The 22,874-nt window shown below is 44.7% G+C and overlaps 1 protein-coding gene across 3 annotated transcripts in view; it reads right to left on the bottom strand.

Moving 5' to 3' along the window:
* Positions 1–22,874, bottom strand: part of LOC306762187 (bone morphogenetic protein receptor type-1A-like) — a 76,425-nt gene that overhangs the window by 24,172 nt on the left and 29,379 nt on the right. For all 3 annotated transcript variants that reach the window (XM_079248605.1, XM_079248607.1, XM_079248606.1), the window contains exon 3: positions 513–783. In XM_079248605.1, the coding sequence (XP_079104731.1) occupies positions 513–576 (64 nt within the window). In that variant the 5' untranslated portion in view covers positions 577–783. The remainder of the gene's footprint in view (positions 1–512; positions 784–22,874) is intronic.

Raw genomic sequence — 22,874 nt, 5'->3', positions numbered from 1 at the left:
CCCGTCATCATCTGACAAATCTGGGACACACATCTTACTGTTTTTAAAATCATCTCCTGACAGAACATCAGATCCATTAACCGGTGGAAAATAGTGGTTCTGGCCGTAAAGGATTCTGTGAAATGCAGTCTACCCAGAAAACATGCTTTTACTCTGGTAGATGTTTTGGAGCAAAGACAGAATTTGTAACGTTGTTCAGACGTCCGGTCCAGTGACTCCTGGTTGGAGGTGATGAAACTTCAGCTGTCAGGGGGGGGATCTTGTTGGTCCAGGTTCATGTTGTGGGGACAGCAGGTGGATGTTTATGTTTACATCTTCATCTGGACTTTGTTTTAATGGTTTGTTGTCCTAACGGCATTCGGTGATAACGGTTTTAATGAAATCTGATAGCAAACAGGCTCATATTTACATAATAAAGCTGATGTTTGATCCTGGGAAACTGGATGTTAAGCCCCTGGTGGGTTAAGAGGTTAAATGTTTGACGGGGTCCAGCAGCATTTTGGGTTTCTTACCATCAGCTTGGAAGAACAGCAGGAGAGCAGCAGCCATCACAGCCCAACAGGTCAGGCCTGCCATCCTGCAGCTGGACCCGACCTGAACCCAGATGGAGCCTCTCGACACAAGAAGTTTTGGTCTGGAGGAGAGGAGACGCCCTGGTCCTGATCCGATGTTGATTTACAGCAGGAGGACGAGGTTCAGCAGGCAGGTGGTGAGATGGGTTCTGGTAGGGATATCACAAGATCAGGTCCTCCTGTGTCTCACCGACTCTTTGGGTCCAAAACCCTGAAAAGAGAAAAGACAGATGAGATATGAGGGTTTGGTTTGGCTCCGGTTCTCCCTCCGCCCCACTGGACTTCAGCGCACCGTGACCTGGTGACCCCTACCAGCCAGGCGCTGGCCTCCGACGGTCCCACTAAATACCAAATTATTTGTCCAGGGATGTTCGGCAATTACAGGCGCTGGCATGCCGCAATTAGTGGGCGCCGAGTGAGGTGGGGGCGGGGCCGGGTGTGTGAATTAGTGGCGATGCGTGGTCGGTGTCTGTCACTTTTCATTTGCCTGGGGGGGACAAAGGGGTCCGACCTGTGACCCACTTTTCACACATCTCTGGCTGAGGAAAGACACAACATAGATGCTGTGGAGGCCGGCCCCCCCCGGGGCCAGAACCACACTTTAATGGGCCCCTCTGAGCCCACTGTGGGATACAGGACTCATAAAGACCAGGATCAGGATCTGAGAGAGATCCTGGGTTAGATTACGGATGTCAGATAAATAATCAGCTTTTATAGTTTAATGCAGCAAACGTTTCTTCTGTCATGAGAGACCTGGAAAACTACCTGGAAAACCATCTGGACAACAATCAACCTGAAAAACCACCTGGAACACAATCAACTTGGAAAACCACCTGGAAAACCATCTGGACAACAATCAACCAGGAAAACCGTCAACCTGGGAAACCATCAACCAGGAAAACCATCAAACCTGGAAAACCATCAACCAGGAAAACCATCAAACCTGGAAAACCATCAACCTGGAAAACCACCAACCTGGAAAACCATCTGGACAACAATCAACCAGGAAACCATCAACCTGGAAAACCACCTGGAAAACCATCAACCTGGAAAACCATTGACCAGGAAAACCGTCAACCTGGGAAACCATCAACCTGGGAAACCGTCAACCTGGAAAACAGTCAACCTGGAAAACCGTCAACCTGGAAAACCGTCAACCTGGAAAACCATCAACCTGGAAAACCACCAACCTGGAAAACCATCAACCTGGAAAACCATCAACCTGGAAAACCATCAACCTGGAAAACCGTCAACCTGGAAAACCATCAACCTAGAAAACCATCAACCTGGAAAACCATCAACCTGGAAAACCATCAACCTGGAAAACCACCAACCTGGAAAACCATCAACCTGGAAAACCACCTGGAAAACCATCAACCTGGAAAACCACCAACCTGGAAACCAGCCTGCCAAAGACTGAAAAGTTATTTATTATGATGTTAAAAGTATAAAAACTCTGTAATGATAAATTAAAATCAACATTAAAAACAAATTGTGTTTCTTCTACCACAGACATATAGGAATATAGAATGTATTCGTATAAGTTTATATCTATTTTTCTTAGGCTGAAATCTAAAATAAGCTCTGAGGAAGCTTGAACATTTAATCTAAAGGTTGCCTTGAGTGCCGAGTCAGATGCATCTGAACAGATCCACACTTCTGACACCCGTCCTCTCGGACGTGATAACGCAGCTCAGACGGAGACGTTGGATGATCGGATTGCAGATCTTTCTTACTTAACCAGGAAAGCGAAGGAGCCATGAAAATGCAGCCTTGCTATGTGTTGGGGTCGCCGTGACGATGAAACGAAGTGGAAAAGTTTTCACCTTGACGCCACAACAACTCCTGTTGGCTCCATTTAGAGCAACGACAACAGAGCCGAGCGATAAAACACACTCAGACTGAAGGCAGGACAAGCTGAGGCAGGCTCGGGAAGGTGTCCGACACAGGAAGCTGCCCCGCTCCCCCCTCTCACACACACACACACACTTAAATCAGCCACTTCCTTTGACAACATGTGAAACTGTAACGAGTAAAAAAAAACACCCATTCCAATGTTAAAAATCCTCCTAGGTGTGTAGCTTTCACTCCTTTCCTCCTCCTCCTCCTGCTGCTGCTGCTGCTGCTGCTGCTGCTCCTCCGCCTCCTCCTCCTCCTCCTGCTGCTGCTGCTCCTGCTGCTGCTCCTCCGCCGCCTCCTCTTTCTCCTGCTGCTCCTCCTCGGGGAGTTATGTTACAACTTGACTCTGATCCTCTTGGTCCACCTCCTCCAACTCGTCTCCATCTAACACGTCAAAAACGTTTTGATTTCCTGCAAGTCAACAACAAGCTGGCATCAGCTTCCTGAGGGTCATCCAGACGACCTGGAGAACCACCTAGAAACCAACCTGGAACTTTACCAACCTAGAAACCGACCTGGAACCCAACCTAGAAACCAACCTGGAACTTTACCAACCTAGAAACCGACCTGGAACTTTACCAACCTAGAAACCGACCTGGAACTTTACCAACCTAGAAACCGACCTGGAACTTTACCAACCTAGAAACCGACCTGGAACTTTACCAACCTAGAAACCGACCTGGAACTTTACCAACCTAGAAACCGACCTGGAACTTTACCAACCTAGAAACCGACCTGGAACTTTACCAACCTAGAAACCGACCTGGAACTTTACCAACCTAGAAACCGACCTGGAACTTTACCAACCTAGAAACCGACCTGGAACTTTACCAACCTAGAAACCGACCTGGAACTTTACCAACCTAGAAACCGACCTGGAACTTTACCAACCTAGAAACCGACCTGGAACTTTACCAACCTAGAAACCGACCTGGAACTTTACCAACCTAGAAACCAACCTGGAACTTTACCAACCTAGAAACCAACCTGGAACTTTACCAACCTAGAAACCAACCTGGAACTTTACCAACCTAGAAACCAACCTAGAAACCAACCTGGAACTTTACCAACCTAGAAACCAACCTGGAACTTTACCAACCTAGAAACCAACCTGGAACTTTACCAACCTAGAAACCAACCTGGAACTTTACCAACCTAGAAACCAACCTGGAACTTTACCAACCTAGAAACCAACCTGGAACTTTACCAACCTAGAAACCAACCTGGAACTTTACCAACCTAGAAACCGACCTGGAACCCAACCTAGAAACCAACCTGGAACTTTACCAACCTAGAAACCGACCTGGAACCCAACCTAGAAACCAACCTGGAACTTTACCAACCTAGAAACCGACCTGGAACTTTACCAACCTAGAAACCAACCTGGAACTTTACCAACCTAGAAACCAACCTGGAACTTTACCAACCTAGAAACCAACCTGGAACTTTACCAACCTAGAAACCAACCTGGAACGTTACCAACCTAGAAACCAACCTGGAACGTTACCAGCCTAGAAACCGACCTGGAACTTTACCAACCTGGAAGAAGCAGCTGTTTAATGCGCGTTTGACAGATTTGTTGTTGTGGCTGCAGGACGGGAAGACGTTGGAGCAGAAATGTGCACATGCTAAAAGTTTCCAGTAGGCTAAATGTCTGTTTCAGACCCCCCCAGTCCCCCAATGGCACGGGGAACATGAGCCGACGGTGGACCTGATGCACCAACACATCTGGAAAAACTGGCAACGGAGCAACAGAAGGCTGGAAAAGCAGACACTGGAGGAGCTTCAGAATAAATTCAGACATTTCTGCTTCATATTTTACACGACATCCAAACTATCTGGAGGTCAGGTTGCACCGTTTCAGATGCTGCCTCTTCTCATCATGATCAGCAAACTAATCAATATCCAGCAGAAGATGATCGATCATTCCTTACACCCCTCTGACTCCAGTCCTCTCCCTCCCCTCCCTGATCTCCATGGTTACCAGCAGCTACCGTAGCGTCGCGGCTCCGGCTACCTGGATGTGACTTCAGTCATGATGGGAATGAAAGGATGTATTGTTACTGGTCCCTCCCGTACAGAATAAACTGGCCTTATGGGGAACCAGTGAGCCATAGCCTCCCCCTCCCGGGGAAAGAATTTGAGGTCACACCGACCCAATGTGGTGGGACAAAAAGCAAAGCTGTTCTAGGTTTTAGATGCTGTAACTGCTGGTTCCTGCTGCAGTCTGGATGTTTTCTCACCCCAGTTTGGTCCCCTTGGTACCAGTATGACCTGGTTTAACCAGCACAGCCTGAGTCCTGCTGTTGACCATGTCCATCCCTTTATGAGACCGCTGTAGCATCTTCTGATGGATCTTCTCATCATGATGAGGTGGAACGGGAGACTCTCATGGTGATGAGGTGAAACGGGAGATTCTCACGGTGATGAGGTGAAACGGGAGATTCTCATGGTGATGAGGTGGAACGGGAGATTCTCACAGTGATGAGGTGGAACGGGAGATTCTCATCATGATGAGGTGGAACGGGAGATTCTCATGGTGATGAGGTGGAACGGGAGATTCTCATCATGATGAGGTGGAACGGGAGATTCTCATCATGATGAGGTGGAACGGGAGATTCTCATGGTGATGAGGTGGAACGGGAGATTCTCATCATGATGAGGTGGAACGGGAGATTCTCATCATGATGAGGTGGAACGGGAGATTCTCATCATGATGAGGTGGAAAGGGAAATTCTCATGGTGATGAGGTGGAACGGGAGACTCTCACGGTGATGAGGTGGAACGGGAGATTCTCACAGTGATGAGGTGGAACGGGAGATTATCACGGTGATGTGGTGGAACGGGAGATTCTCACAGTGATGAGGTGGAACGGGAGATTCTCATAATGATGAGGTGGAACGGGAGATTATCATGGTGATGAGGTGGAACGGGAGATTCTCATCGTGATGAGGTGAAATGGGAGATTCTCATGGTGATGAGGTGGAACGGGAGATTCTCATGGTGATGAGGTGGAACGGGAGATTCTCATGGTGATGAGGTGGAACGGGAGATTCTCATCATGATGAGGTGGAACGGGAGATTCTCATCATGATGAGGTGGAACGGGAGATTCTCATCATGATGAGGTGGAACGGGAGATTCTCATCGTGATGAGGTGAAATGGGAGATTCTCATGGTGATGAGGTGGAACGGGAGATTCTCATGGTGATGAGGTGGAACGGGAGATTCTCATGGTGATGAGGTGGAACGGGAGATTCTCATCATGATGAGGTGGAACGGGAGATTCTCATCATGATGAGGTGGAACGGGAGATTCTCATCATGATGAGGTGGAACGGGAGATTCTCATGGTGATGAGGTGGAACGGGAGATTCTCATGGTGATGAGGTGGAACGGGAGATTCTCATGGTGATGAGGTGGAACGGGAGATTCTCATGGTGATGAGGTGGAACGGGAGATTCTCATGGTGATGAGGTGGAACGGGAGATTCTCATGGTGATGAGGTGGAACGGGAGATTCTCATGGTGATGAGGTGGAACGGGAGATTCTCATGGTGATGAGGTGCAACGGGAGATTCTCATCATGATGAGGTGGAACGGGAGATTCTCATCATGATGAGGTGGAACGGGAGATTCTCATGGTGATGAGGTGGAACGGGAGATTCTCATGGTGATGAGGTGGAACGGGAGATTATCATGGTGATGAGGTGGAACGGGAGATTCTCATGGTGATGAGGGGGAACGGGAGATTCTCATGGTGATGTGGTGGAACGGGAGATTCTCATCATGATGAGGTGAAACGGGAGATTCTCATGGTGATGAGGTGGAACGGGAGATTCTCATGGTGATGAGGTGGAATGGGAGATTCTCATCATGATGAGGTGGAACGGGAGATTCTCATCATGATGAGGTGGAACGGGAGATTCTCATGGTGATGAGGTGGAACGGGAGATTCTCATGGTGATGAGGTGGAACAGGAGATTCTCATGGTGATGAGGTGGAACAGGAGATTCTCATGGTGATGAGGTGGAACGGGAGATTCTCATCATGATGAGGTGAAACGGGAGATTCTCATGGTGATGAGGTGGAACGGGAGATTCTCATCATGAGGTGGAACGGGAGATTCTCATCATGAGGTGGAACGGGAGATTCTCATGGTGATGAGGTGGAACAGGAGATTCTCATCATGATGAGGTGGAACGGGAGATTCTCATCATGATGAGGTGGAACGGGAGATTCTCATCATGATGAGGTGGAACGGGAGATTCTCATGGTGATGAGGTGGAACGGGAGATTCTCATCATGATGAGGTGAAACGGGAGATTCTCATCATGATGAGGTGAAACGGGAGATTCTCATGGTGATGAGGTGGAACGGGAGATTCTCATCATGATGAGGTGGAACGGGAGATTCTCATCATGATGAGGTGGAACGGGAGATTCTCATCATGATGAGGTGGAACGGGAGATTCTCATCATGATGAGGTGGAACGGGAGATTCTCATGGTGATGAGGTGGAACGGGAGATTCTCATCATGATGAGGTGGAACGGGAGATTCTCATCGTGATGAGGTGGAACGGGAGATTATCATGGTGATGAGGTGGAACGGGAGATTCTAATGGTGATGAGGTGGAACGGGAGATTCTCATGGTGTTGAGGTGGAACGGGAGATTCTCATCATGATGAGGTGGAACGGGAGATTCTCATGGTGATGAGGTGGAACGGGAGATTCTCATGGTGATGTGGTGGAACGGGAGATTCTCATGGTGATGTGGTGGAACGGGAGATTCTCATGGTGATGAGGTGGAACGGGAGATTCTCATCATGATGAGGTGGAACGGGAGATTCTCATGGTGATGAGGTGGAACGGGAGATTCTCATCATGATGGGGTGGAACGGGAGATTCTCATCATGATGGGGTGGAACAGGAGATTCTCATGGTGATGAGGTGGAACGGGAGATTCTCATCATGATGAGGTGAAACGGGAGGTTCTCATGGTGATGAGGTGGAACGGGAGATTCTCATCATGATGAGGTGGAACGGGAGATTCTCATGGTGATGTGGTGGAACGGGAGATTATCATCATGATGAGGTGAAACGGGAGATTCTCATGGTGATGAGGTGGAATGGGAGATTCTCATGGTGATGAGGTGGAACGGGAGATTCTCATGGTGATGAGGTGGAACGGGAGATTCTCATGGTGATGAGGTGGAACGGGAGATTCTCATGGTGATGAGGTGGAACAGGAGATTCTCATGGTGATGAGGTGGAACAGGAGATTCTCATGGTGATGAGGTGGAACGGGAGATTCTCATCATGATGAGGTGGAACGGGAGATTCTCATCATGAGGTGGAACGGGAGATTCTCATGGTGATGAGGTGGAACGGGATATTCTCATCATGATGAGGTGAAACGGGAGATTCTCATCATGATGAGGTGGAACGGGAGATTCTCATGGTGATGAGGTGGAACGGGAGATTCTCATGGTGATGAGGTGGAACGGGATATTCTCATGGTGATGAGGTGGAACGGGAGATTCTCATGGTGATGAGGTGGAACGGGAGATTCTCATCATGATGAGGTGGAACGGGAGATTCTCATGGTGATGAGGTGGAACGGGAGATTCTCATCATGATGAGGTGGAACGGGAGATTCTCATCATGATGAGGTGGAACGGGAGATTCTCATGGTGATGTGGTGGAACGTGGATGTGCAGTCACCGTATGATGCTTCATGGAGTAAAATCTGAGGAAGGTTTCCACCTTGCTCCATCATGGGAAGAATGAAAGTGTGTTTGTAAGCTTTCCAGTTTGACTTCACGCCTCTGACGGTTTCAGGAATGAAGTATATCTGTTCATGCACTGTAAAACAGCATGGACGTTATTAATCCCCCCATGGGGACGGAGAGCAGCATGAAAGGCCAGACACCAATAATCAAGCCTTAATGTGTCTCCACTTCCTGCTCTGGAAGAATGGCGGCAGACTAAATAAACGACATGGAGGCCTGATGGGCGGAGAGCGACAGCTCCTGAACTCCACAAATAAATGCAGTAATGAGGGAGATTGGCATCAGAGCTGCTGCTGGAGGAGATGGAGCACGGGGAGGTGGAGGGGCCGCCTCCAGATGTGTTCATGTGTTTCTGCTTCATCCCACATCCTCATCGGCCCAGTCATCGTTTTATTTTTTCAAAACATTAATTTCATCTGAGAATGACCCGATCAGTTATCAATCAACCGATTTCTGTTCCTTTGTTAAGCTGATAAGCTGAATAAATCTATATTTTAGTATTTGTTGGATAAAAATATTTTCAGTCATGTTGGGAAACCAAGATGAGCATCTTCCTGATGAGACCTGTGTGATCAAACGCCTGGAAGTTTACTTCGTTATTTCAGCAGGAGGTCGAACGAAGTAACCGCCTTAGCGGCGCACGTCATCGTTGAATTATCTGCGATCACAAAAAAACTCAACTTAAGGTTCATTAGAGATGAAGTATTTGCCATCAGATTTTCCGTCCAACAGCTTATTATTACAAACCAAAGAGACGCGTATCGGCCTGTCAGGGGAAATGTGGCAACACCCAGGAGACAAAAACACGACGAAACACATACTGAGGTCACTTTGAAACATCTAGTCATCTATGAACTACTCACACAGAGTTAAGGGTTTTCCGTCTAAAACAAACTTTAAAGGTCACCTTTGTGCCCTGGTGGGTCCAACCCAGGCTCCAGCTCCTGGAGTGCCAACAGAAACGAACTGACGGGCCCTTGAGCAAGGCCCTTTAGCCTACAACTCCTCAACGGGCGCCGCAGCATGGCTCTCATGGTAAATGTAGAGATGGGTCGAAGGCAGAGCAGATTCCCAGTCAGGATTGTTAAAGTTCATTTGACTTTGAATGCTTCAAGTGATGGAAAACTGGAGATAACACAACACCAGAGACAGACCCAGAAGTCCGTCCGTCTGTCCATGTGTCAGTGGACGGCCACATAAAAGGGCCCTAAATGGACACCATTTAATATGGTGATGCTGACAGTAAAACACAAGAGTCTGCTGTTGTTGTGGCTGTGTAACCAGGAACTGGTAACACGGCGCTGGAACTGGCGAGTCTGAATTACCGTTCAGCTGAGTTTGTTGCTGATGTTAGTGTTAGCATTAGCTTGGGCTTTGTTGGTGAAGATTATGCTCCTCTTCTCCAGACTGTCCACGATATAAAATCTGTGTAGCATCTACTTCTGTTCAAACACATTTATAAGTATCGACCTTTTAACAAAAAACACTTTTTGTTGATAAATTTCAGACAAAAAGTCCAGAAGTGATGAACACAGATTAATGTGGGAACTTTCGATGTTGAGGTTTTGGTACATTTCTTGTAGGGCTGCGACGATATGCTTTAGTCTTTTTTTGTCTTGATTGTTTTGGGTGCAGATTTGATTTAAATTGCGATTCTCACAATTCTTCGATATTGCTAAAGTTTGTAGACAAAAACAAAAAAAAAATTATAAAACTGTTTTTGCTCGTTATTTTTCTTTATTTCATTCAGGAAAAAACAACCCATTAACCAGACCATCATCCTGCTGCTATTATGCCAAAGACGACAAGAAAAAGATCAATAAAAACTATAAAAATGGCAAAAATTGTTCAGGGTTGAACAACAGAAGGAGTCCAACTGCGACACCAGCAGATACTGTGGTGTAGGCTGGCATTGATAACTGGGTGCAGAACAGCAGAATAGTGCAGAATGTCAGCACACACTGTTGGATCCTCTTGCCAATAAGAGGCCTTGGGATGGTAAATAAAATCTTAATCTTTAGTTATTTTATTTATTTATTTTTATGATTATTTGTTTTTTCTCTTTTCTTTCTTAGGGTGACTTTATTTGTATGTTATTTAATGTATTTTTTTGTTTCTCTTTCTCTCAGGATTTGGGGTGGGGGTGGGGTGTTACAACTGTTCATGTATGTGTTGAAATTCGGTCGTGTAACACTGTAAAATGGCAATGAAAAGTTAATCACAAAAAAATGGCAAAAATTTTAAAATTGAGAAATTTAATTTATTTGAAAAAATTGTATTTTTAACCAGAAAATAATTTTAAAACTGTGAAGCAAAAATCCTGATTTCCCAGCCCTGCATCCTCCTCTCCACCTCATTCCTTTGTTTTCCGTCTTCATTTCAGCCCCCCTCCCTGACTTCTCATCTTACGTCCTTTCTTCCCTCTCTCCTTTTCCAGTCATTGATTTTTCCCTCATCCTTCCCTCTCTTCGTTGGTTCTACCTCCAGTTTTCCATCATGCTTTTCCTTTTTCTCTCCCTCCATCTTGGCCGGCTTCCTCGTCCCCTCCAGGGACCCCTCCTTGCAGGCGGGCCTCTGGGTGCTGCAGCAGCCTCCCGTTGATGTCGGCGCCCTGCCCGACATGCCTTTCAGGGTCTGGGAGACTGCAGGCCAGACTTTCTGGCTCCACTGCCATTGTTTGCTTGGCTGCTCTGTGCCTCTTCCCCTGCCATGGATTAGCATAAGAATACCCAGAATACCCCGAGCCACGGCCGCCGCCGCTGTGGGCCTCTTCCTCCCTGCATCTTCAGCTTCCCTCTCTCCTGCTAATCCTCCTCTTCATCATCTTTCATTTAGTCATAAAATTAATCTTAAATGCTGGTTTTTCCGTTTGGCTTGGAAGCAGAGGGAGCTGAACCGCGGACCGTGGCAGTGCCTTGCTTCATCCAGCGCGCTGGAGGCGAGAAATCATAAGAAATCCAGAAGCTGAAGCAAATAGAAACCGGCTCTTATTGTTTGAGATTCAACACGTAAACCAGCAGAACGATCCTCGATGGAAGTTGGGTGTTTTCTGGTCATAGACCAGATGATGGTTCTGGTCGGGTTCTGGTGACGTTTTTCACATCATCACGTTGTTAATGTGAATTTAGCAATTGCCTGTGTAGGGTCAGGTACAGTCATCAGCGATACCTTTCAGTCTGTCCAGCATTTTACAGTCTTTTCTCATTTTGATGGACTGGACTTCCAATAATTAAACCCAAAAAACATAAAACCGGTTAGAGAAAAAAAAGAGGTTTTTAGTGTGAAAACTTTTTATAACTTATAACAATCTAAAAGTTTACATGAAAATGTGCAAATTCAGCAAATGAGGTTAAAAACAACCATTTCCAAGCAGTAACGTCGGGTTTGGAAACCTTTTGCCGTTACTCAGTTACCGGAGAAACCATTTATGATGGAGTTAGAGATTTGGGCGAACGCTGAATGGCGACCAACCTGGCAACGTACACCTCCAGCTGGAGGCGGCTGCGCTACATTGGTCAGATTTATCACCACGACGGGAAAGAAAAAGTAGAAAGAAAACCTGTGAAGTTCATGTTCTGCAAAGACTCAGACTCGGCTTTGGTCAGCTGAAATGACAGAGAGGTGGGCGAGAGAGCTTAAAAGAAGCAGAGAGAGGAAGAGAAATAAAACTATGTCTCATCATCTAAAAAATGATGCACCTCAACAACACGACCCAATTCCACCCTCTTCAGCCCTCCGGTCCTCATAAAAACAACTGCTGATCAAAGTTTAGACCCCAAGTTATCAAACCCAGAAAGAGGGTGTGTTTTCGGTCAAACATTGCTGAACGAAGAGACTGTTTATGTGTGTGCTGGCATGATGTTATCCTCTTGCTGGTAGGGGGAAACAGTGTTTTCCTTCAGTGTTTCTGTCTTTTTCTCAGACAGAAACCACATTTCTGACACTGGGAATTCAACCTCTGAGACCCGTAAATACCAAGAACATGAAATGAACCCGACTAAGGAGGTTTTCTCCAGCTCAGCACCGGGACTAAAGCCAGCAGATGTGAAGACCATCGAGTTAAACTGGTAGTTGGTTTGTCAGTCAACCCTGATGCTCTGAGAAATAAACAGACTGGTTCTGCAGCACACAGTCTGTAGTAAACAGTGAACAGTCTGCAGTAAACAGTAAACAGTCTGCAGCAAACAATCTGTAGTAAACAGTAAACAGTCTGCAGTAAACAGTAAAGAGTCTGTAGTAAACAGTCTGCAGTAAACAGTCTGCAGTAAACAGTAAACAGTCTGTAGTAAACAGTCTGCAGTAAACAGTCTGCAGTAAACAGTAAACAGTCTGCAGTAAACAGTCTGCAGTAAACAGCAAACAGTCTGCAGTAAACAGTCTGTAGTAAACAGTCTACAGTAAACAGTGAACAGTCTGCAGTAAACAGTAAACAGTCTGCAGCAAACAATCTGTAGTAAACAGTAAACAGTCTGCAGTAAACAGTAAACAGTCTGCAGTAAACAGTCTGCAGTAAACAGTCTGCAGTAAACAGCAAACAGTCTGCAGTAAACAGTCTGCAGTAAACAGTCTGCAGTAAACAGTAAACAGTCTGTAGAAAACAGTCTGCAGTAAACAGTAAACAGTCTGCAGTAAACAGTAAACAGTCTGCAGTAAACAGTCTGTAGTAAACAGTCTGCAGTAAACTGTCTGCAGTAAACAGTCTGTAGTAAACAGTAAACAGTCTGTAGTAAACAGTCTGCAGTAAACAGTAAACAGTCTGCAGTAAACAGTTAACAGTCTGCAGTAAACAGTTAACAGTCTGCAGTAAACAGTCTGCAGTAAACAGTCTGTAGTAAACAGTCTGCAGTAAACAGTAAACAGTCTGTAGTAAACAGTCTGCAGTAAACAGTAAACAGTCTGCAGTAAACAGTCTGCAGTAAACAGTAAACAGTCTGCAGTAAACAGCAAACAGTCTGCAGTAAACAGTCTGTAGTAAACAGTCTGCAGTAAACAGTCTGTAGTAAACAGTAAACAGTCTGTAGTAAACAGTCTGCAGTAAACAGTAAACAGTCTGTAGTAAACAGTAAACAGTCTGCAGTAAACAGTCTGCAGTAAACAGTCTGTAGTAAACAGTAAACAGTCTGCAGTAAACAGTAAACAGTCTGTAGTGAACAGTAAACAGTCTGTAGTAAACAGTAAACAGTCTGTAGTAAACAGTAAACAGTCTGCAGTAAACAGTCTGTAGTAAACAGTAAACAGTCTGCAGTAAACAGTAAACAGTCTGCAGCAAACAGTCTGTAGTAAACAGTCAACAGTCTGCAGTAAACAGTCTGCAGTAAACAGTCAACAGTCTGCAGTAGACAGTAAACAGTCTGCAGTAAACAGTCTGCAGTAAACAGTGAACAGTCTGCAGTAAACAGTAAACAGTCTGCAGTAAACAGTCTGCAGTAAACAGTCTGTAGTAAACAGTCTGCAGTAAACAGTAAACGGTCTGCAGTAAACAGTAAACAGTTAACAGTCTGCAGTAAACAGTCTGTAGTAAACAGTAAACAGTCTGCAGTAAAAATTAAACAGTCTGCAGTAAACAGTTAACAGTAAACAGTAAACAGTCTGCAGTAAACAGTAAACAGTTAACAGTCTGCAGTAAACAGTCTGTAGTAAACAGTAAACAGTCTGTAGTAAACAGTAAACAGTCTGCAGTAAACAGTTAACAGTAAACAGTTAACAGTAAACAGTCTGCAGTAAACAGTAAACAGTAAACAGTCTGCAGTAAACAGTAAACAGTTAACAGTCTGCAGTAAACAGTCTGTAGTAAACAGTAAACAGTCTGCAGTGAACAGTAAACAGTCTGTAGTAAACAGTCTGTAGTAAACAGTAAACAGTCTGCAGTAAACAGTAAACAGTCTGTAGTAAACAGTCTGCAGTAAACAGTAAACAGTCTAAACAGTCTGTAGTAAACAGTAAACAGTCTGTAGTATACAGTAAACAGTCTGTAGTAAACAGTAAACAGTCTGTAGTAAACAGTAAACAGTCTGCAGTAAACAGTCAACAGTCTGCAGTAAACAGTCTGCAGTAAACAGTAAACAGTCTGTAGTAAACAGTAAACAGTCTGTAGTAAACAGTTAACAGTCTGCAGTAAACAGTCTGCAGCAAACAGTCTGTAGTAAACAGTCAACAGTCTGCAGTAAACAGTCTGCAGTAAACAGTCAACAGTCTGCAGTAAACAGTAAACAGTCTGCAGTAAACAGTCTGTAGTAAACAGTCTGCAGTAAACAGTAAACAGTCTGCAGTAAACAGTAAACAGTTAACAGTCTGCAGTAAACAGTCTGTAGTAAACAGTAAACAGTCTGCAGTAAACAGTTAACAGTCTGCAGTAAACAGTTAACAGTAAACAGTAAACAGTCTGCAGTAAACAGTAAACAGTTAACAGTCTGCAGTAAACAGTCTGTAGTAAACAGTCTGCAGTAAACAGTTAACAGTAAACAGTAAACAGTTAACAGTCTGCAGTAAACAGTCTGTAGTAAACAGTAAACAGTCTGCAGTAAACAGTTAACAGTAAACAGTCTGCAGTAAACAGTTAACAGTAAACAGTCTGCAGTAAACAGTCTGCAGTAAACAGTCTGTAGTAAACAGTAAACAGTCTGCAGTGTGCAGTAAACAGTCTGCAGTAAACAGTAAACAGTCTGCAGTAAACAGTCTGCAGTAAACAGTAAACAGTCTGCAGTAAACAGTCTGTAGTAAACAGTCTGCAGTAAACAGTAAACAGTCTGTAGTATACAGTAAACAGTCTGTAGTATACAGTAAACAGTCTGCAGTAAACAGTAAACAGTCTGCAGCAAACAGTCTGCAGTAAACAGTAAACAGTCTGCAGTAAACAGTAAACAGTTAACAGTCTGCAGTAAACAGTCTGTAGTAAACAGTAAACAGTCTGCAGTAAACAGTAAACAGTCTGCAGCAAACAGTCTGCAGTAAACAGTAAACAGTCTGCAGTAAACAGTAAACAGTTAACAGTCTGCAGTAAACAGTCTGTAGTAAACAGTAAACAGTCTGCAGTAAACAGTTAACAGTAAACAGTCTGCAGTAAACAGTTAACAGTAAACAGTAAACAGTTAACAGTCTGCAGTAAACAGTAAACAGTCTGCAGTAAACAGTAAACAGTCTGCAGCAAACAGTCTGCAGTAAACAGTAAACAGTCTGCAGTAAACTGTCTGTAGTAAACAGTAAACAGTCTGCAGTAAACAGTTAACAGTAAACAGTCTGCAGTAAACAGTTAACAGTAAACAGTAAACAGTTAACAGTCTGCAGTAAACAGTCTGTAGTAAACAGTAAACAGTCTGCAGTAAACAGTTAACAGTAAACAGTCTGCAGTAAACAGTTAACAGTAAACAGTCTGCAGTAAACAGTTAACAGTTAACAGTCTGCAGTAAACAGTCTGCAGTAAACAGTCTGTAGTAAACAGTAAACAGTCTGCAGTGTGCAGTAAACAGTCTGCAGTAAACAGTCTGCAGTAAACAGTCTGCAGTAAACAGTAAACAGTCTGCAGTAAACAGTCTGCAGTAAACAGTAAACAGTCTGCAGTAAACAGTCTGCAGTAAACAGTCTGTAGTAAACAGTCTGTAGTATACAGTAAACAGTCTGCAGTAAACAGTTAACAGTCTGCAGTAAACAGTAAACAGTCTGCAGTAAACAGTCTGCAGTAAACAGTAAACAGTCTGCAGCAAACAGTCTGCAGTAAACAGTAAACAGTCTGCAGCAAACAGTCTGTAGTAAACAGTAAACAGTCTGCAGTAAACAGTCAACAGTCTGCAGTAAACAGTCAACAGTCTGCAGTAAACAGTCTGCAGTAAACAGTAAACAGTCTGTAGTAAACAGTCTGTAGTAAACAGTCTGCAGTAAACAGTAAACAGTTAACAGTCTGCAGTAAACAGTCTGTAGTAAACAGTTAACAGTCTGCAGTAAACAGTAAACAGTCTGCAGTAAACAGTAAACAGTCTGCAGTAAACAGTAAACAGTTAACAGTCTGCAGTAAACAGTCTGTAGTAAACAGTAAACAGTCTGCAGTAAACAGTTAACAGTAAACAGTCTGCAGTAAACAGTAAACAGTAAACAGTCTGCAGTAAACAGTAAACAGTCTGCAGTAAACAGTAAACAGTAAACAGTCTGCAGTAAACAGTAAACAGTCTGCAGTAAACAGTAAACAGTTAACAGTCTGCAGTAAACAGTCTGTAGTAAACAGTAAACAGTCTGCAGTAAACAGTTAACAGTTAACAGTAAACAGTCTGTGGTAAACAGTAAACAGTCTGCAGTAAACAGTCTGTGGTAAACAGTAAACAGTCTGCAGTAAACAGTCTGTAGTAAACAGTAAACAGTCTGCAGTAAACAGTTAACAGTAAACAGTCTGCAGTAAACAGTTAACAGTAAACAGTCTGCAGTAAACAGTAAACAGTTAACAGTCTGCAGTAAACAGTCTGTAGTAAACAGTAAACAGTCTGCAGTAAACAGTAAACAGTAAACAGTCTGTAGTAAACAGTTAACAGTCTGCAGTAAACAGTTAACAGTCTGCAGTAAACAGTTAACAGTCTGCAGTAAACAGTAAACAGTCTGCAGTAAACAGTCTGTAGTAAACAGTAAATAGTCTGCAGTAAACAGTAAACAGTCTGCAGCAAACAGTCTGTAGTAAACAGTCAACAGTCTGCAGTCAACAGTCAACAGTCTGCAGTAAACAGTCTGCAGTAAACAGTAAACAGTCTGTAGTAAACAGTCTGCAGTAAACAGTAAACAGTTAACAGTCTGCAGTAAACAGTCTGTAGTAAACAGTAAACAGTCTGCAGTAAACAGTTAACAGTAAACAGTCTGCAGTAAACAGTCTGTAGTAAACAGTAAACAGTCTGCAGTAAACAGTAAACAGTCTGCAGTAAACAGTAAACAGTTAACAGTCTGCAGTAAACAGTAAACAGTCTGCAGTAAACAGTAAACAGTCTGCAGTAAACAGTAAACAGTTAACAGTCTGCAGTAAACAGTCTGTAGTAAACAGTAAACAGTCTGCAGTAAACAGTAAACAGTCTGCAGTAAACAGTTAACAGTAAACAGTTAACAGTAAACAGTCTGTGGTAAACAGTAAACAGTCTGCAGTAAACAGTAAACAGTCTGTGGTAAACAGTAAACAGTCCACAGTAAGTGAGCTGTAACATCATTACAGTCCAGCAGAAGAGAGTAGTGCTGCAAACTACCAACATTTACTTTTTATCCTCACAGCTGTTACAACTGCAGAAATGACTCACAATCCCCAGGGGCAGCATCACCTCACAGACAGACGCCATCCTGGTCACAGAGTCAGGAAACGGGTCGGTCCATAGAGGAGTTTTTAATCACTCTAATCACCGGAGAAACGGATCCATCCGTCACTGTCGCAGAGCTGAATCAGTAAATAAACACACTCACCATAAAAACAGACTCAGAATCACATGTAAGGAGAACCAGCGCTCCCAGTCAAACCAGTCAGGACATAACCAACCACTACAAGTTCCACTACCGTGTGTCCAACAGCTCACTGTCCAGGTCCGTCTCAAAGGTCTAGATTAACGTTGCCGGTCAGCAGCCAGAATGCCCACTGGACAACATTTTATTTTATGGTTTTTAATCCAGTTTAGTTTTTATTCTTTTTTTATTTTAATTTCTATTTTACTCAACAACATTTTATTCTAATATTTTTTAAAGTGTGACTGAATACATTTAACTTATTTAAATGTAAAAAAGGGGAATTAAAAAAATAAAATATATTTAAATATTAAATAAATTTATTAATATATATCTTATATCACAAAAATACACAAATACCAGTGAATTTTATTTATTATATATTTCATATACTGTCATGGTAACAAATGTTGCCATGCCATTAATTGTCTCAGAAATGATTGCGATAGATGACAATATTGCACTAAGTGAGTATTGTTGTTATTTTGAGACTATTTGAACTAAAATAATTATAATGCCAACATATTATAATTTCTACAGAACATTCAGCTGGATGTGCAGACGAGACTCATCCAGTCTGCTGAAACAGGTCAGGATTTCTCCTGCGGTTTTGGCAACCTTACCTCTAAACACCATGGAACACAGTTACATAGTCTATGATCTATGTAGTCTATATCTATATAGTCTCGTATAAGGGACATGTTTGGACTGGACCAGAGGTGGAATGGTAAAATTTAACATCATTAAAGGACAACATGACTTTACTAACTATGCTGTGTGAGTGCATACCATGTTGTACTGTTATGTTTCTATTTAATCTGTTGGTTAACAGATTAAATATTTATTATTTAATTTAATGGAAATATTATTCAGTTAAAAATGTAATCTGAAGCTCCGCCCTCTTAACCTGTCAGTCATCTGTCCTGATGTCAGCTCGCTGTCCGTCCACACCAGATTCTCACTTTCTATTTCCCAGTAAGGTTCTCTGCGGCAGCGTCCCAGTATGAAGGAGGGGAAAATGGGAACACTGGAACTCTGAGACTTTCAGCTTCAACGCATCATAAAACGCAGTAGATGGAGATATGGTCCTGGTCTCGTGCCTGTGTGGGTGGTCCAGGCAGAAACTGGACTGGTTTCAGCCACTGCATCGCCATGGAAACTGTGGCCAGGCCACAAGGCTGTGCACGGCTGAAACATTATAGGTGGTCCTGAGTGTGTTGGATGTAAACAGAAAGATGAAAACACACTGATGGGAGGGGCGAGGCTTCTTCTCCAGCTCTAGATGTTTCACTGCTCCAACAGCGCTGACATGTCTGCAGACCGAGTTCACACGTGATCCGTTAGAAAACCCGTCTGTAAACGTGTTTATTCCCGCTGTAAACGTGTTTACTGCTGCTGTAAGCGTGTTTGTTCCTGCTGTAAACATGTTTATTCCTGCTGTAAACATGTTTATTCCTGCTGTAAACATGTTTACTCCCGCTGTAAACATGTTTATTGCTGCTGTAAACGTGTTTATTCCTGCTGTGAACATGTTTACTACCGCTGTAAACATGTTTATTTCTGCGGTAAACGTGTTTATTCCTGCTGTAAGCATGGGTACTCCCGCTGTAAACATGGGTATTCCCGCTGTAAATGTGTTTACTCCTGCTGTAAACGTGTTTATTCCCGCTGTAAACATGTTTATTTCTGCTGTAAACGTGTTTACTCCCGCTGTAAACGTGTTTATTCCCGCTGTAAACGTGTTTATTCCTGCTGTAAACGTGTTTACTCCCGCTGTAAACGTGTTTATTCCTGCTGTGAACATGTTTACTACCGCTGTAAACATGTTTATTTCTGCGGTAAACGTGTTTATTCCTGCTGTAAGCATGGGTACTCCCGCTGTAAACATGGGTATTCCCGCTGTAAATGTGTTTACTCCTGCTGTAAACGTGTTTATTCCCGCTGTAAACATGTTTATTTCTGCTGTAAACGTGTTTACTCCCGCTGTAAACGTGTTTATTCCCGCTGTAAACGTGTTTATTCCTGCTGTAAACGTGTTTACTCCCGCTGTAAACGTGTTTATTCCTGCTGTGAACATGTTTACTACCGCTGTAAACATGTTTATTTCTGCGGTAAACGTGTTTATTCCTGCTGTAAGCATGGGTACTCCCGCTGTAAACATGGGTATTCCCGCTGTAAATGTGTTTACTCCTGCTGTAAACGTGTTTATTCCCGCTGTAAACATGTTTATTTCTGCTGTAAACGTGTTTACTCCCGCTGTAAACGTGTTTATTCCCGCTGTAAACGTGTTTATTCCTGCTGTAAACGTGTTTACTCCCGCTGTAAACGTGTTTATTCCCGCTGTAAACATGTTTATTTCTGCTGTAAACGTGTTTACTCCCGCTGTAAACGTGTTTATTCCCGCTGTAAACGTGTTTATTCCTGCTGTGAACATGTTCACTCCTGCTGTAAACGTGTTTATTCCTGCTGTAAACGTGTTTATTCCTGCTGTAAACGTGTTTATTCCTGCTGTAAACATGGGTACTCCCGCTGTAAACATGGTATTCCCGCTGAAAACGTGTTTATTCCTGCTGTAAACAGGGGTACTCCCGCTGTAAACATGTTTACTCCTGCTGTAAACATGGGTACTCCTGCTGTAAACGTGTTTACTCCCGCTGTAAACGTGTTTATTCCTGCTGTAAACATGGGTATTCCTGCTGTAAACATGGGTATTCCTGCTGTAAACATGGGTATTCCTGCTGTAAACGTGTTTACTCCTGCTGTAAACGTGTTTATTCCTGCTGTAAACGTGTTTATTCCTATTGTAAACATGTTTACTGCTGTTGTAAACGTGTTTATTCCTGCTGTAAACATGTTTATTTCTGCTGTGAAGTTGGTCTTTTTAACATGGGAGTTTATGGGGATTTGCTCTGTTTTTGAGCCCCTAGTGGATGAAGGTGGAACTGCAGTTTTGTTACTTCTGCATCGGCTTCAGTTTTCACCGCCGGAAGTTGCCGCTTGATCTGGACCTGTAACATGTTCCTACAGCTGACACTCCTGGGAGAACTGCCTTCAAAAAACACGGTTTCCAGTCATCAACCTGAAACAGAACATCCACGTTGATTCACATGTGCAACATCAGCAATGAGACGCAGCCCTGAGCAGGTACGCTCCCGTCAGGACGCACGGCGTTGTGCCAACGGACTGCTGGATGTGTCATCTCATAGGTTACCGTTATCGTGGCCATCCTGATTAAAGCCAAACAGGCACGGACAGAGCGCACGGTGATGAGGTCAGTTTGTTGCCCGCCATGCGGTGCCTGAAACCAGACTTTCATTTCGTTCTACCACATAACACCTCAGGACTTCTGCTCCAGCCTGGAAACTCTCAGAGAACCGAAGAACTCAACAGAAGTTAACTCAGCTTTCAGTCGGTGATAACACAAACCAGTTTCTGTGTGCAGAGCAGGACCTTCTGCACACCACCCGGCAGACCTCACCTTCTGCACACCACCCGGCAGACCTCACCTTCTGCACACCACCCAGCAGACCTCACCTTCTGCACACCACCCAGCAGACCTCACCTTCTGCACACCACCCGGCAGACCTCACCTTCTGCACACCACCCGGCAGACCTCACCTTCTGCACACCACCCGGCAGACCTCACCTTCTGCACACCACCCGGCAGACCTCACCTTCTGCACACCACACCTTCTGCACACCACCCAGCAGACCTCACCTCAGGAACCCAACAGAACCCCTCAGGCTTTTCCTGCTCCACCAGCCGGCAGCGAATCATCAGAACATATGACCGCTCCAATGACCCAATCAGAGCATGCAATGAAAGTCCAGAAGGCCTTCTTATTGGCCGGCTCTGCCTCTAGCCCTGGGGTCAAAGGTTAATCTCCTCAGAGCAGAAGGAGGAGGGGGGGAGGGGCGCATGCTAATCAGGTAGTAATGAGTGATGTTTCTGTCCCTGTGTGACCTCAGCCAGGGTTTTCTGTCCCTGTGTGACCTCAGCCAGGGTTTTCTGTCCCTGTGTGACCTCAGCCAGGGTTTTCTGTCCCTGTGTGACCTCAGCCAGGGTTTTCTGTCCCTGTGTGACCTCAGCCAGGGTTTTCTGTTCCTGTGTGACCTCAGCCAGGGTTTTCTGTCCCTGTGTGACCTCAGCCAGGGTTTTCTGTCCCTGTGTGACCTCAGCCAGGGTTTTCTGTCCCTGTGTGACCTCAGCCAGGGTTGTCTGTCCCTGTGTGACCTCAGCCAGGGTTTTCTGTTCCTGTGTGACCTCAGCCAGGGTTTTCTGTCCCTGTGTGACCTTAGCCAGGGTTTTCTGTCCCTGTGTGACCTCAGCCAGGGTTTTCTGTTCCTGTGTGACCTCAGCCAGGGTTTTCTGTCCCTGTGTGACCTCAGCCAGGGTTTTCTGTCCCTGTGTGACCTCAGCCAGGGTTTTCTGTCCCTGTGTGACCTCAGCCAGGGTTTTCTGTTCCTGTGTGACCTCAGCCAGGGTTTTCTGTCCCTGTGTGACCTCAGCCAGGGTTTTCTGTCCCTGTGTGACCTCAGCCAGGGTTTTCTGTTCCTGTGTGACCTCAGCCAGGGTTTTCTGTCCCTGTGTGACCTCAGCCAGGGTTTTCTATCCCTGTGTGACCTCAGCCAGGGTTTTCTATCCCTGTGTGACCTCAGCCAGGGTTTTCTGTCCCTGTGTGACCTCAGCCAGGGTTTTCTGTCCCTGTGTGACCTCAGCCAGGGTTTTCTGTTCCTGTGTGACCTCAGCCAGGGTTTTCTGTTCCTGTGTGACCTCAGCCAGGGTTTTCTATCCCTGTGTGACCTCAGCCAGGGTTTTCTATCCCTGTGTGACCTCAGCCAGGGTTTTCTATCCCTGTGTGACCTCAGCCAGGGTTTTCTATCCCTGTGTGACCTCAGCCAGGGTTTTCTATCCCTGTGTGACCTCAGCCAGGGTTTTCTGTTCCTGTGTGACCTCAGCCAGGGTTTTCTGTCCCTGTGTGACCTCAGCCAGGGTTTTCTGTTCCTGTGTGACCTCAGCCAGGGTTTTCTGTTCCTGTGTGACCTCAGCCAGGGTTTTCTATCCCTGTGTGACCTCAGCCAGGGTTTTCTGTCCCTGTGTGACCTCAGCCAGGGTTTTCTGTCCCTGTGTGACCTCAGCCAGGGTTTTCTGTCCCT

The sequence above is a fragment of the Telmatherina bonti genome (assembly GCF_933228915.1).
Source record: "Telmatherina bonti genome assembly, chromosome: 11".
Taxonomy (NCBI): Eukaryota; Metazoa; Chordata; class Actinopteri; order Atheriniformes; family Telmatherinidae; genus Telmatherina; species Telmatherina bonti.
This window is presented reverse-complemented; position numbering and strand designations above follow the sequence as displayed.